This window comes from Microtus ochrogaster, unplaced genomic scaffold (genome assembly GCF_000317375.1).
Source record: "Microtus ochrogaster isolate Prairie Vole_2 unplaced genomic scaffold, MicOch1.0 UNK48, whole genome shotgun sequence".
Taxonomy (NCBI): Eukaryota; Metazoa; Chordata; class Mammalia; order Rodentia; family Cricetidae; genus Microtus; species Microtus ochrogaster.
Genome location: NW_004949146.1, coordinates 2192008 through 2208371, shown reverse-complemented (window position 1 = coordinate 2208371; position 16364 = coordinate 2192008). Strand labels below are relative to the sequence as shown.

General features: G+C 37.3%; 1 protein-coding gene across 1 annotated transcript in view; it reads right to left on the bottom strand.

The window, feature by feature from the left end:
* Tanc2 (tetratricopeptide repeat, ankyrin repeat and coiled-coil containing 2) overlaps positions 1-16364 on the bottom strand; it is a 345611-nt gene that overhangs the window by 240305 nt on the left and 88942 nt on the right. The window contains exon 3 of the mRNA XM_026777178.1: positions 3846-3917. Within this exon, the coding sequence (XP_026632979.1) occupies positions 3846-3917 (72 nt within the window). The remainder of the gene's footprint in view (positions 1-3845; positions 3918-16364) is intronic.

Genomic DNA, 16364 nt, shown 5'->3' with positions numbered 1-16364 from the left:
TTCAGAGAGTCCAGTTTTATCGCATGCTTTTTCAGTCACAGTCCAGCTGGCCTTGGTGAGCTCCCAATAGATCAGCTCCACTGTCTCAGTAGGTTGGTGCACCCCTCGTGGTCCTGACTTCTTTGCTCATGTTCTCCCTCCTTCTGCTACTCATTGGGACCTTGGGAGCTCAATCCGGAGCTCCAGTGTGGGTCTCTGTCTCTATCTCCATTCATCACCAGATGAAGGTTCTATGGTGATATGCAAGATATTCATCAGTATTGCTATAGGATAGGGTCATTTCAGGTTCCCTATCCTCAGCTGCCCCAGGAACTAACTGGGAGTATACAATGGAAGAAAGAAAGCATCTTCAACAAATGGTGCTGGCACAACTGGATGTCAACCTGTAGAAGAATGAAAAAAGACCCATATCTATCACCATGCACAAAACTCAAGTCCAAATGGATCAAAGACCTCAATATCAATCTGAACACACTGAACCTGATAGAAGAGAAAGTGGGAAGTACCCTACAACATATGGGCACAGGTGATCGCTTCCTAGGTATAACCCCAGCAGCATAGACATTAAGGGCAACATTGAATAAATGGGACCTACTGAAACTGATATTTTTAATTTTTGTTGATGAAGCAAATCATCACATCCTTGATACCTAAGTTTACATTCCTTTCCTTTCTGGCTCTTGGTAATTTCCCCTTCCCAATAATTCTATGTATTTTAAGTAACTTCTGATTATTTATCTATCATATATACATTTTATAGTATTAAGTTTTCAAGCTGTCTTATTCTGCCCCCTTGTGGGAAACAGCTCTTTAATATTTTACTGTGAATAAAACATTAAATACAACTTGCTCCTCCAATGGAATAAAACACATATAGATTCTATAATAATATTACTTTAGGCTTTACTAATATGTTCCTTCCTCATTCTTTGCCATCCAACAAGGCTTTCCATTAAGATTTATAGAGGGTTTTCCCCAGGTTTTTGTGATTATATCTTATCAGAAAAAATTCAGATAATACTTTAGATCAAAATATTTCTATACATTCAATACAATTTTCAATCTTCTTAGCTGCCATGCTTTTATTCCTTTTCTTCCATAAATATGGATAAGTAGGAAGTGACTTCTACAAGGTTTCTATTGCTGTTTAGGCAAATTATCATAATGCCTAAGTAGTCTAGTATGTTTTGACAGAAAATGTGCTTGAAACTGCATATTACAATAACTTTAAAAGATTATAAATAAATTATTACAAATAAATTAAAACACAGATGAAGAAGTGGTAGGATATATTATTGACTACTTACATCATATGAATATATCAATTTTAAGTAACAATTTCAGGACATTATGTAAGAATAACCATGCTATACTACTTAAGAGAAAACAGAAAAACCAAAACTATAAGTCAGTTTTTAAAATATTCAAACTAATTTATGAATGTACATATGTATCTATATACCCTTGCATATGTCAGTATGAGCTCTGAGAAACATATAAAATGATGATGATGAGATTATTTTAGGTGAATGAAAGAGCAACAGCTTTGTTAAAAGTTTTTTTAAGCTTATTAACATTAGAAATACAAATATGGCTAATAAATAGCCACACAAATTCTAATACACCCCCAAGATCATAAAGAGTTATTGGCTAGAGAACAAATTTCAAGTTTAATTTCCTGAAAATAAAAGTGTTACAGTTAAAAATATCAGCAAGAATGAATTGCAGAATTACAAGAGGACTATACACAAAGATATTTCAAGAGTTCTTATAAGTTATCATGTAAGTTCAGATCTTCCAAATACAACAAATAACAAATTCACAACTTAAATATCACAATCAAAAGCTCTAAATACATATTACCAACAGCATATAGCCAGGCATACTTGGTGCTTGTCTATAAATCCTAGCACTAAAGAGGCAGATGCAGGAGGGTCATAGAAAGTCATCACCACTCTGGTCTATCACATAGCAAGCTTCAGGTCAGTCAAGCTACATAGGAAGATCCTGTCTCAAAAACAAACTAACAGAAAGAAAAAGAAAATCAAAGCATGTAAAGCACTTTCTTATGGAAAATAATGTCATCTAGGTATAATATGATTTCCAGCACCCAAATGGCAGCTCATAACTGTCTGAACTCCATGAGATCTAATGACCCCATCTCCCCACTGCACAAACTGGGCATATATATGGTATACAGACATACATGCAGGCAAACATATATACACCACAGAAAATAATAATAAAATAAAGTCATAGAAAACAGAGAGTAAATGCAATTAGATGGAGGAAACTGAAGTCCAGATCCAGAGCAGGTGTATGAAAAAACAGCATAACTGCAGTTCAGTGTATCAGGCCTGGCTTACACATAGAAGGGAGAAATGTAAGGAGCAACATCCACGATCAACAATGTGAGGATGTAGAGCACAAGCAGTGAGGCTCTTCTCCCATCTCCCACATGTATAGGGTTAAGAGAAGACATCAGAGGTCTCTGCCCTAAACTGGAGCAGAGAGCATGGGTATGTCTGAGAGAGTAAGCTAAGGCAGCAGGTTACCTCAAGACAGAAAAGATTCTCAATGTGGTCCTAAATCAAGAAAACTTCTCTTTGCAACAGAAAGAGATCATTACAGAAAATCACAACCAATTACAAGGCAGAGTTATGGAGCCCAGTCCTAATAAATATATATACAAAACAACTACCACACCTAAGGTTCAAGAAACATTTCAGAAGAAAGGGTGTAAAAAGATCCTGAGGATCAGGAATCTCACTGTGAAGACTATAGCTCCTGGTAATATCAGAGTTGTGTTCATAAAGCTTCACCAACATGACTGTCTAAACATGAGATAAACAAGGACAACAACAACAGACATATCAAAGTGGATGAGAGAAAACACCACTTTACCTCAACCCTCCACAAAGAACTACAGGCAACTAAAGGATGCTAGAAAAGGGAGAAAGAGTCTACTTCAGGGAAGAGCATACCAGTTGGTACAGTCCTGAAAACACACATATAAGTAAAATTAAACAGACTGAACAGATTTTATTGTGTACACACACATAAACACACGTATTAAAAAATAAGAGTATTTAGAAGAAGGAAAGGGAAAGAGTTGAAATGATGTAATTATATTATATTACAATCACAAAATAACAAAACTGAATAATAGCCAGATCAGGAAAAAAGTTTAATTTAAATGCAACAAAATAAACAACAACAACAACAAAAAACTTAAAGGGAAATAAGCAGAAAGAGTCTAAAAGAATACAACAATTTTACCATTTCTTCTTAGACAGTTATGACAACAAATATTATATTGATGAAAAATTTTAAATCCAGTATGTGGGGGCTGGAGTAGCTCAGCTGGGAGACTACTGGCCTAGTATTCATGAAGTCCTAGGAAGAATCCCCATCCTGTACCACGTAAACTGGGTGTGGTGGTGCACACCTGTAATCACTTAGCAGGAGGTGAGAGGACCAGAAGTTCAAGGTCAGCCTGAGATGTGTGAGACTGTGCCTTTTAAAAAATAATAAAAAAGAAAAGAAAGAAAGAGATGGAGGGAGAGAAAAAGAGGAGAGAGGAAGAGGAAAAACCAGAGTATGTGACTATACTCCAATGATGGTGTTAAAGTTTACTTTGATACTTTCCAAAATTAATATCTAGACATTTATCATTAATGTTGGAAAAATATTAAGTATTAATATCATTTTAAAAGTGACATGAGGCCCCATTTGATTAATCAATAAACTCTAAGTAAGAAATTACAATACTTAAAAGAGGCCCCGCAAAACCCCAGTCCCCAAGTGAAGTATGAAAGAATAGCTGACACTGAAAGAAATTTTACCTTGCCCAGAGCGGCTTTGGCGAGAATCTACACTCGACTGTCTTCGATCCGGTGGTTCCTCGCTTCCTCCATCTGCATTAAGTAAAAAACAGCATGAAGAGATAATGAGCTTGACCTAACTCGGGTAACATCTGTATCAAAAAGTACTATGCTTATCATTTATTTTCATTTCTTACAATTCGTATCATTAAACATTTGAGGATTTCCCTATGTAAACCAATTGCTCTTGTCCTTATTTTTGTAGGGAGGGACTTACAAAAGCTCAATGGAGGGAAAAGTGCTTTTCGCCTCCACCATACAAACACATGAAGAAATGAGGGAATTTTGTTGATTCTGAAATTCATTCACAGCATTATAGCTTAGAAGACCCAACCAAAAACAATGTCTAAATGATATACAATTGTTGCCTAAAATACATCAAATAATTTCAAGGACTGTATATACCTCTTTCTAAAATTTTCAAAAAGCTACAAAAAATTTACATTCATAAATAATTCCACTTTGTCTTATATATATCATCATAAATAAATCACAAAATAAAATTAATAGATTAGGAATTCTGTAAAGCATATGCAAAATTAAAACAAAACAAAACAGCCTAAAATCTACACTTAGTGGCACATGTCTATACTCCCAGGACACAGGAGGCTGGTGCAGAGGGAATGTAGAGAGATTAATTGCTTCAAGTAAACCTGAACATAGAGTACCAGGTCAGCCTGAGTTAAATAGCAAACAAATAAATCAGACTAAATAAAGTTAAACCTACAACTCCTTCTTACTTCAATTAAATGTAAAAGGTACTAAAGATTCAGCAGCTTACTTTATTTTATATAATCACTTACTTCTAACTTAATAGGAACAAGAAGTAACAACTATAAGCAGGTTTTAAAAGCATTACTCTTTGTGTGTGTTTCTTTCATGTGTGATCTAGGGATAAAATTCAGGTCTTTGTGCTTGTAAGGCAAGCACGTCTTACTGACTGAACTATCCCCAGCCTTGCTTTAACTTATTATTCTCAGCTAAATAAAATAAAAATTATTAAGGCTGGGTTTAAAATGCTCCTCTCGTCTAGTCTATCCTTTCATGAATGTTTCCCTAGCTTAAGTCTCTCCACTGAGCTTTAGCCCCACATAACTGATGCTGTCCATTCCATCTACCCGGAATGCCGCCAGCCATCTAAAACACCACATGGTCAGAACCATACCCTAAAGCTCTTCCCACAATTCCTCATGTTCCTCTTTGACCAAGTGCTACCACCAGCTATAGCTAGGTAGACCACAACTGAGAATCACCATGCCTTTCCTTCAAATTGAATGTACACCCTCTATTTGTTTTTACTACACTATTTTCATCTAAACCATTACCATACACTCTTCAGTTATTGCAATCTCTTCCTTACTGGTCTGTCTGCCATTTAGACCTGCACCTGGTGCAATGTTCCCAAAATGATTTCTTTTCTGAACTTCATGTTCTCTACTCTCCATCCTAACTGAAAAGTTTAATGTGTGTTCATGTCTGCCTCTTATTGTAAGATGCAATACTGCCATAGCCAGGCTGTCCTGAATTCACTTTGTAGACCAAGCTGGCCTTAAACTCAGAGATCTGCCTGCCTCTGAATGCTGGGATTAAAGGCTATGCCACCACACCTGACAAAGCTGGATATTTTAACTGACCAATTCAAAGTTAGAATTTGTTGTGTTTTTTTTGTTGTTGTTGTTTTTAACCCTCTAGGAATTATTCCACTACAAAGTTCATGAATTAATATCCAATATGCCCCCAAATCTTACAGACTTCTAACTTGTATTTCTCTTTTTAATAGTGAAACAGTGGCTAAGTAGGTAAGGTACTTGTTGTACTAGAACAAGGACCTGAATCCTCAGAACCCATATAAAAGCCTGGTACATGCCTATTAACTGTAGCACTGAATGGGCAGAGGCATGCCAACCCTGAGGGCTCAGTCACCAGCCAGCCTAGCTAAAACAGTGAGGTTCCAGTTAAACTGGACACCTTGTTGCAAAAAAAAAGGTAGAAAAACAATTAAGGAAGATATCTTAATGTTTGGCCTCCTCACATACATAGATGAGTGCTCATGAGTATGTGTGTGTGAATGTGCAGGCATCTGTGTTTACTCTTCTGAAAACAACAACATAAACAAGACATTAATTCACTAAAAAACTAGTGAAGTTGGATGTATCTGGTGGTTGTGTAATCTTGTTTATATCCCACTTTTGTTATTTTGTGCATGGGAGGCAGGGGGGTAGGATACTGGGATTATTACCCTCAAGTAGGCAGGGCCTTTTGCATGCTCAGTGAAACACTATCATTGAGTGACATCCCGGCCCATTGGCATAGTCTCTAATCTTTGTAATCATTGTAACTGTTGTTTCATTTTCTCAGATTGATTTCTAGACCTTTGTTTTTAGTTTTTAGCAGACTGGTTAATCAATAGTTACTGGGTATAAATGTCTCTACATTTTCCTGTTTAAGGTTCAATGAGTTTGTTTTGATAAGTAGATAGTCTTTGTTTAAATACTACTTTATTATCACACTTAGATTTTTCTTCTTCTTGAACTCCAATGGCACAAATGTTAACCTTTTGCTTCTGTCCTACACATCGCTTAGGCTCCCATTTGTATGTTTGTTTCTATTTAGATTTTGATAGTTTAGGGGTTTGTTTAGATTTTGATACTTTGTATTTACACAGTTTCAGGCCATAGATTGCTGTTCTGTCTCTATCCTGCTAATGAGCCTACCAAGTATACTTTTTCTTTGGTTATTATATTTTAGTTCTAAAATTCCTATTAGATTCCTTTTTGTGTCTCTTATTTTCTCACTAAAATTTTTGCCTTTCTATTCATTTTGAGAAGATTCATATACTCGCTGTTGAAACATTTTTTTATAACAGACATTTTTGCCCAGTAATTTCACTGATTCTGCCTGGTATTAACATCTCCATCTTTTCCCTTACCAACACACGTCCTAGTTATCTGTACATCACCTTTATATGTAATTTGTTAATCTTTGTGTGTAATTTTAGATTATGCCTGTACTTTCTCAAAATTTTAAATATGATTTTTCAAGCCTTATTTCAACTCCTGGGAAATGTCAGTTCCATTTCTGAAAGCTTTTATTCACAGTTCCAGTTTCATCTGTCTTGCCTACATGCCACCCAGTGGTTGGTCTATGCTCTGGTCAATGATCTCTTAGATCAATCCTGACATGTTTTTGGTATGATAATTGGGATAATTATGGTCAAATCCATACTATAATCATAACTTCATGAGGTAGCTTTCTCTACAATCTTTTCAGTGTTTTCCAGTTCCTGGCACTCCTGGAAAATGGCTGTAGTAACAGTTCCACTAACAGAGAAGGTTCTCCTCTTAGGATTTTGTCTTATGTGGGTTCCCACTGTCATTAACAAGAAGAGAAAACACAGGAGGTTACAAGGTTAGGGAGGTCTTCTACATGATCTGTCTCAGCATGAAGAGGACTCTTTTCCCCTCCTAAATCAGAACCAGAAAGCTCTTACTGAAGATGTCTCTGTCTGTACCCTGTGGCCATTTAGCTGCAATAAGCTCTAAGTAATAGATACCAGAAGGGGGAAAATCCTAAACTCATGAATGGTTCTGGTTTCCCCCCCAAATCTTCCCATTGTTCTTTCCCTTTTAGGCCTGAAAGAGTTGTTCCATGCACTGTGCCCAGGATAGCTGCACTCGAAAAAAAAAAAAAGTTAAATTGTGGTGACCCCTATTTCATGTGGATCTGGAGCTTGCCTTTACTTCTCATTATGATGTTGTCAATCTTTTTATTATGTGTTCTAAACACAAACCCCTTGTTTATGACAGGGCAAGAATTTATCTACATGTCTCTATAATCTGTCCCTAATTATCAAATTTCCAGACCATACTAACAGACCAATTCACTATAGACTCAGGCTCCAGGCACCTTAGCAGACCCAAGCTCCAAGTAAGCTCTTGTAGACCCAGAAACCTGACCCACTCACCTGCTGATTCAAGTATTCACTAATCTGCTAGAGAATCTAGCAGTAAGCCTGCCTATCCATAGATACAACAGACAGCCTACCCAAAATCTCTTCATGAACTAAATAATAAAGAATTTTCCAACAAAAGCCAATCTATAGAGAGCAGAATAGGTACAAACATCTTCAAACTATAAATCTGTAAAAGTTAGAAGATAGTCAAATTCAAAACACACTGATCCTGTAATGATGATAAATAACTTTTTATTGCAGTACAAATGTTAAGATACAAAAGTTTAAAAAAAATATTTAGTTATCAATCTTCTGAAAACAGCTGCCTGGATTCAAAGCCAGAATTTCAGCAGTAAGTTCCCACTGAGGATATATTCACATTCATCAGATTTACATATTGTTGATAAATTTGTTGTAAAAATTCATAGTAGTTATAACAATGTTGGTGAATGGTTTACACAGTTGTAAACTATGATTTTAATAAGATGAGAAATTAAAGTATATAGTATTTATTTATTTATTTTGATTTTCGAGACAGGGTTTCTCCGTAGCTTTTGGTTCCTGTCCTGGAACTAGCTCTGTAGACCAGGCTGGCCTCGAACTCACAGAGATCCGCCTGTCTCTGCCTCCTGAGTGCTGGGATTAAAGCGTGTGCCACCACCGCCCGGTTAGTCTTTATGTTTTTAAGTTATCATCTTAAAATAGACTAAAAATATTTCATGGTAATTAAAAAAACAAATAGTAAGTAAAAATAGAACAGAAAGAAATCAAAGACTATCATGAGTAAATAATGATGCTAATAAAATATAAAAGAAGGTAGCAAGAAGAAAAAGGAACAAAGGCACTACAAAAGAAACTTAACAAAATGGCAATAGTAATCAATTCATTATCTATCAACAGCCATGTAAATATTAACTCTTCAATCAATAGACAAAAAGTAGTTAGTGGGGGGGGGGGGGCCCTGATGGCTCTACGGGCTGATGGGGGAGAGGGGGGGGGGGGGGGGTAGTTAGTGGGGGGCGGAAATCTAACTGTATGCTGCCTGAAGAGAGACTCACTTAAACTGTAAGAACACATACAAGCTGAAAGTGAAGGTACGGAAAACTGTGTAAACAGTAATCAAATAAGAGTAGGGGTGCCTATTCTAGAATATAGGGTTTATTGAGTGCACTTTCAGAGACCTGGTTTGGGTTATTTGGTGGGGGTGTTGGTAACTCAGAGGCAGTCACACTGGACATTTTATAGCATGATAGACTTTTTGGACAATGAGGGCTGACTGAGAAGCCAAGGACAATGGCACTGGGTTTTGATCCTACTGCATGTACTGGCTTTGAGGGAGTCTAATCTGTTTAGATGTGCACCTTCCTGGACCTGGATGGAGCAGGGAGGACCTTGGACTTCCCACAGGGCAGGGAACCCTGACTGCTCTTTGGACTGGAAAGGGAGGGGGAGGGGAAGGGGATTGGGGGGAAGGAGAGGGAAATGGGAGGTGCGGAGGAGGCAGAAATTTTTAATAATAAAAATAAATAATAGGAAAATATTCAATATAATTTAAGTTTGTATCAATATACAAGAATCTATACCAATGTAAATCACCAATAAATAATAGCTCACAAAAATAAATTGGCTGGATGTTAGTCTGATACAACTAACAACAGCTAGTTGTATGAGACACAATATACTTTAGACATTCTGGAAAACAATATGAAAGTTTCTTAAAACTTAAAAACTGTATTCCCATATGCTCTAGCAATGGTATATCAAAAGAAATTAAATCAATATACCTTGCCCCTCCCCTCTGTGTGTGTGTGTGTGTGTGTGTAGTTAAATGTTCACTGATGCAAAATCTATTTAAATAAGGTACAGAACCAACTAACGTGTCCATAGATGGATTAAAAAAAACACAAAGCATATTACTTAGACTTTTAAAAGCAACAAATCTTGTTATTTGCCACAAGCATGGACATATTATGCTAACTAAAGTAAATCAGATACAGAATGAAAAATACTACATAACTCACTTATATATGGAAGCTAAAAAATGCTGAACTAACTGAAAGAACATAATTGTCATCAAGAACATATTGCTCAAAGCGTTTAACGTTTTAGGGTGAGACAGGGGAATATAATACTATGGTATATATATTTTGGTTGTCATCTGTAGTTCCTGGTATTTAACCCCCTCTCCAAGATAGACCACAGAAACAAACTTTCTCAAAATATGGTAAAGAAACTGCCCCCCCATCTCTGACCTACTTTTGTCTTATAGTAAATCACAAGACCCTCCTCAGTCTAGAACAGTGGTTGTGAACCTATAGGTCATGATCCCATTGGGTGACAAATGACCCTTTCATAGTGACTGCACATCAGATTAGTAACTAGCAAAATTACAGATATGAAGTAGCAACAAAAATAATTTTATGGTTAAACATGAGGAACTGTATTAAAGAGTCACAGCATTAGGAAGATTGAGAATAGGACCAGTGGGTCTAGAGGAATTCTACCTCATACTCAAACCATCCTAAGAGACAAACGGCCATTTCATACCCTAAGCCAACAACATAGAACAATGTGAGATTCACCACACTCTTCAGACAGGTTTGCAATTTTTTTAACTCAAAAATCACTTTTTTTCTAGAGTTTTCCAAGTACAGACCACATATGAGCATGGGCAACTAAAACAGTGGAAAGTAAGCCATGGATAAGGAGATACTGGTGTATTAGGCTACGTTAATAAACTAAAAAATACTTTTAAAGTAAATTTGAATGTCTCCAACATAAAGGAATGAATATATAACTGTTACACACTAGTTAATTATAAAGACTATAATTCTTATTCTTCCCAAATTAGAACCAAACTTAAATTTCATTCTATTATATTTTCTTTTAAAATTAAATGATATGATTGATTGATGTAGTTCTACTGTACAACAATCATAAGGACCTGTCCATACATACAGAAGATTATTATATGGCTGACCAAAGTACTGCACCTTTTAAAAACATAAAATGTAAATAATATGAGCCTGAAAATTCCTGACAAATCATTAAGGCAATATGGTGCGAGATTTAGCCTTTGTTCTATCAAAAAAATCACACAGATTATTGTGAAAAGGTTAAGGGCAGTGGAATAATAATTTTGAATTTTTACAAAATCTCTAATAAGTAGCATCAATGAAATTAGATAATAAAACTACTCATGGACAAGAATTATAACAATGGTGAACAAGGTGTGGATTATAACATGAAACACATGTGCACACAGATGCAATTATACACACTAGTTTTCTGGCACCAATGCCAAGTGGCTCACAATAAACTAACCCCAGCTCCAAGAAATCTAATGTCTTCTGACCTCCACAGACAACTGCACTAAATTTTTTAAATACAAGATGGGAAATGAGACAAAGAAATCTTAGGGAACAAGTTATGATATTTTTAACATTATACACACACAAAGTATGAAGATATTTGGAGTTAAAAACAAACATGGAATTCATCCTTTTAAGTACATAAATCTTAGATAATCAGAGAATCTGTTAATCAGTATACTAAGTGAAATCCAGTAATAACCTACCAATAATATGGAACAATGTCTTCAATACTAAAAAGCATGGTTAAAGGTTTTCTATTCCCATCATTTTATAAAGTGTTAATAAGAAATCACTGCATAGCACAGTTTTTAACTGAGGATATGTAAACATTAAAACAGTCTTAGAAAAATAGGACTATTCAGTATTTAGTGATTTCTTATAATGGTAATTAAGTTAGAGAAAGACTTATAATATGATGACTGGGATGGAGCAATAGTTTAGCAGTTAAAAGCACTGGCTGTACTTCAAAGAACAAAGTTCAATTCCCAGTAACTACTCAGCGACTCACTACGTCTACAACTCTAGTCCTGTGGGGGGGAAACCATCTTTTTAGTGAAGGATGGCAAAAGTGCAAATTCCTCCTCTTCTATTGACTTTCAGGATAATTATCAAGAAGAACTAGTGCTCCTTCCTCAGTACAACCGCACAGTGCACACACCTGCAAAGTACACTATTGCAATAAAGTAAGAGCATATGTATCTGTATGACATCACTGCCAAAGAATATATTAGTGATTAAAGGCTGTAAGATATTAAAATTGTGCCTTTGAAAACCCTTTTGTCTCAGTATTTTCATATGGCATTCAGTTGGTACTTTTGAAATTGCTGAATTATTTTTAAGGCCAGCTCTCAAATTAATACATTTATATAAAAAGGCAAGCTCAAGAAAAACCAGTAAGTGGTACTGATATGGTTTGGAACAGTTTAAGGAATCCTGTGTTTTCCTGCCCAGAGTACTTTTACAAAAAGAAAACATATTTTTCCACAGTAATATCAACTGTTTTTCAATAAGAATTTTCCTATAGAATCCCAGACCCACCCACAACTAGGTTATTCATTCATTCATTCATGCTGTTATGCTGTTAAAAGTTTGAACTCAGGGCCTAAGCATGTACTCTTATCCCCCAAACTACAACCTGAGCCTCTGAGTTAGTTTTTAAATGCATTTTTCCACAGTACCTTTCCTCTAAAGAAAAAAAGACACATTCTATACCAAATAAAATAAACCAATTAACATAATTTACCTATGTTATAGTTAATTCTTTTTATAAATGTATATTTTCAATATTTTCAAAGTTTGCCTGAACATAAAGATGTCAAGGGTTTTTTTTTTTTTTGCTTGTTTGTTTTGTTTTGTTTTTGGAGAGTGGGTTTCTCTGTAGCTTTGGGGACTGTCCTAGAACTAGCTCTTGTAAACCAGGCTGGCCTTGAACTCAAAGAGATTCACCTGCCTCTGCCTACTGTGTGCTGGCAAAGGTGTGTGCTACCACCATTCGGCTGTCAAGGTTCTTATATAGTCAGTTTAAAAGCTCTAACTTTTTTAAAAAATAGATTTTAAGTAAATTGCTTGTAATGAGTTGGTTGTTAATCTATAATTTCCTGAAGCATCTTGCATATTCCAGAATAATTTGATCTGCAGCACAAAAAAAGTTCTATTTAACTCAGAATATTTTGATTCTGAAGCTATAGATAAGAATCAATGATGATGACTAATAATGCAAAAACAGCAGACTTGATAACCATAAGTAAAGCAAGCATAGTAATAATGTCCGTGTTTTACAAGCAGATGATTGTTTCCAAGGCACACAGTGAATATGTAAAATGCCAGGCCTAACACTAAAACTAAGTAAAAAGAGAAAAGTGCTATGTCTAGAGTGTGTGTGCACGTGTGTGCTACAGAAAAGTTGCTAAGATAGCACAAAGCGATCTCATAAATCCCACACCCAGTTCCCTGTATAACTAATAAATCAACAGGACACATTACTATACCTAAGGTCTATATTTTGTTTAAATCCCCTTAGTTTTTAATCTAATGTCTCTTTTTATGTTCTAGAATACCCTTTACATTTAGACATTATTTCTCAATAGGATCCTCAGACTGTGACAGTTTCTTAAACTTATTTATGGTGATCTTTATAGTATTGAGGAATACTAATAATAAGAAGAATGTCTCTCAGCTGGAGCTTTCCGAGGTCTTCCTCATTCTTACCATGAGGTTAAGTTTTTGGAAGGGGCCACATGTTATGTCCCAGAGAAACCCAGGTCAAATGGACAATTTTGCCATGGAAATTGGCCAATTAGCATATCGGAGCCGGAAACTGACTACCAGGCTGGCAGCATAGCAAGTACCTGTTAACCTGGCCCCTGTTAGCACTTCTCACCCCACACCCAACCTGCCCCTACCCTAAACCTCTCCAGGCCCTGAGCTTTGCTTCCCTTCCTTTAGTTTCTCTTTCCCTATATAACCCAGCCATTCTGGCCATACACGCTCTTAGCTCTGCTCTTGGTCCTCTTGGCATCTTGTAGGATATTTGTACATTGTGTGATGATATATCATTGTGACTGGTTTAAGAAAGAAATAAATGGCCAATAGCTAGGCAGGACTGAATAGGCAGGACTTCCGGGCCAAGAAAAGAACTCTACAGAAAGAGGAGAGGTGCCAGCAAGACATGGAGGAAGTCAGACACTGAGAAACCTGGACACTGGTCAGACACGGAAGAAGTCAGACACGGAGGAAGTCAACGTACAGAATGGAAGAGGGTTTAAAAAAAGTGTTAGAACATAAATTAATAGAAACTGGTTAATTTAAGTTATAAGAACTAGCTAGAAAAAAGCCTAAGCTGAAGGTAAAACTTTCATAATTAATAATAAATTTGTGTCATTATTGAGGAGCTGGCAGTCCCAAAAGAAAGTTTGACAAGAAAGACTAACTACACACAGCTCCCTCTCTCTTCTCTTCCTCTCTTGCTCTCCCTCCCGCCTCCCCCCCATGGCCCAGTTCAGTCTGCTGGTCATGTCTCATTTCCTACTTTGTCTCCCTGCTCTACACTCCTCCAGATGTCTCTGGCTATTTTCTCCCTCATATCTACAATAAAAACCTTCTCCTCAACCACACCCAGGAGCGGTCATGCCCTCGTTTTCATTCACTACAGAGGCAAACACTCATTCTCATCACATTGTTTGATGAGTGTGTGCTACTAAGAACATGGAACTAAATAAAGAATATACATAAACATACCCCACAGAAGTGAAAGAAAAGTGAAGCTTCACCTTTTTAGATTGTATTAACATTAATGAAAATAGTTGTTACCTATATATGACCGTTATTATGTGTCAGATCATGCAAAGTGTTCTACATGTGTACACCATGCGATTTTCAGCAAAAGTCTATGAAATATAAATAAAATTTCCTTTGACAAATACTAATATGTCTAAGTACAAAACCTAAAACTAGTCCTGATACTTTCTCTCCTACATGGATTCCAATCCATTACGCTACTAGGGAACCTATCTGTTTATAAATGGAAAGGCCTGTCCATGTGTTAAAAATAAGTTCAAGGTCTCAGCAAAAAAGACCACCACTCCAATTAAAGTGTCTCAACAAGGCAAAACTTCACTTCTGATCAAAAGAGTGTGTTGTTACCAAAGCAGAAGAACAAGCACTTGGGACAGGAAGTTCATTTGGTTTTTATTCTAATGTAGAATAAAATGTCTTTTCCACAGTGACTGGAGTCCAACTTCAAAGTCTTTTGTTACTGGTTAGTTTTAAAAGAATGATACAAATGAAATGAAAGAAAGCAGGAAAGTTTTAGCACTTGAGCCACTAAGTTCTGAGAATGTGGCATGGTTTTGCATACACAAAGTTTTATCAGGTAGAGGGAATTAAAATGTTTGCATAAAGGTTTTACAAGGTGGGGTGGTGTATAAAGATTTGAGGTCCTTGTTGTAAACACTTTATGATGTTTGACAGAAAAAAACTAATATTTAATGTTTATTACAAATAAACCCCAGACATTTTCAAATCCCCACTTGGATATCTCAATTATTCTTCAAATTCGTAATATCCAAACATGAAATTCTCTCCTTCTGATGGAGGAAGGTCATTGGTTAATAAAAAAAAAAACTGCCTTGGCCCATTTGATAGGCCAGCCTTTAGGTGGGTGGAGTAGACAGAACAGAATGCTGGGAGGAAGAGGAAGTGAGGCAATCGCCATGCCTCTCCTCTCTGGGTCAGACACGATGAAGCTCCAGTCCAAGATGGACATACGCTAGAATCTTCCTGGTAAGCCATCACCTCGTGGTGCTACACAGATTATTAGATATGGGTTAGTCAAGATGTGAGAGTTAGCCAAGAAGAGGCTAGATTTAATGGGCCAAGCAGTGTTTAAAAGAATACAATTTGTGTGTTGTTATTTCGGGGCATAAGCTAGCCAGGCAGCTGGGAGCCGGTGGTGTAGAGAGAGCTTGCCTTTCGGGGGTGGGACGTCCTCGGGCAAATGTGTACTGATAAATTGGGGCGCGCAGACGCTGCGGTCCGTTTCCTGTTTCCTGTTTCTGTGCATCGCAGGAACTCCAGTTGCGTGAGTGTGCTATTTACATTAAAGTTGTATAAACTTATACCAATTTGTCTGTATTAATCTGATCCGCCTTCATTTGGCGCTCCAACGTTGTGGCAGATTTGCCCTGCGCCCGCACCAGGACCCGGGCGGTTGCCTCAGCCCCCCCCCCGCGGGTCCCGGGTCAAAGGGCCTTCAGCCACCGCGCTGCACAGGGAACTCGATCTAGTCAGCCTTTGTGAGCGAGATTGGTCGCTGGAGGGAAGCATTGGTAAATAAGCGGGTAGCCTGCCTTGCGCACAGGTTCCCGTTCCGCACCCGCCGACTCTGCTCGCCTCTCCCTGCGGACTCCTCGACTGCGGCGTCCGGCACCGCGCGGCTCGCTAGAGAAGCTGCGGGCTTGCTCACTCGCCGCTACTGCTCCGGGGCTCACATTGCGCTTCCGGGTACGCTTGCCTGAGCAAACCACCACAGCGGCAGACTTGGTCTCATTCAAAATAACCTCTCACACACATTATAAATCCTCAGGCAGAACGATAAATTTCGGTTTTGAGTTGTTTCAGACTGGCCCTCCACGTGGACTCAAGTGGACTCTTCCA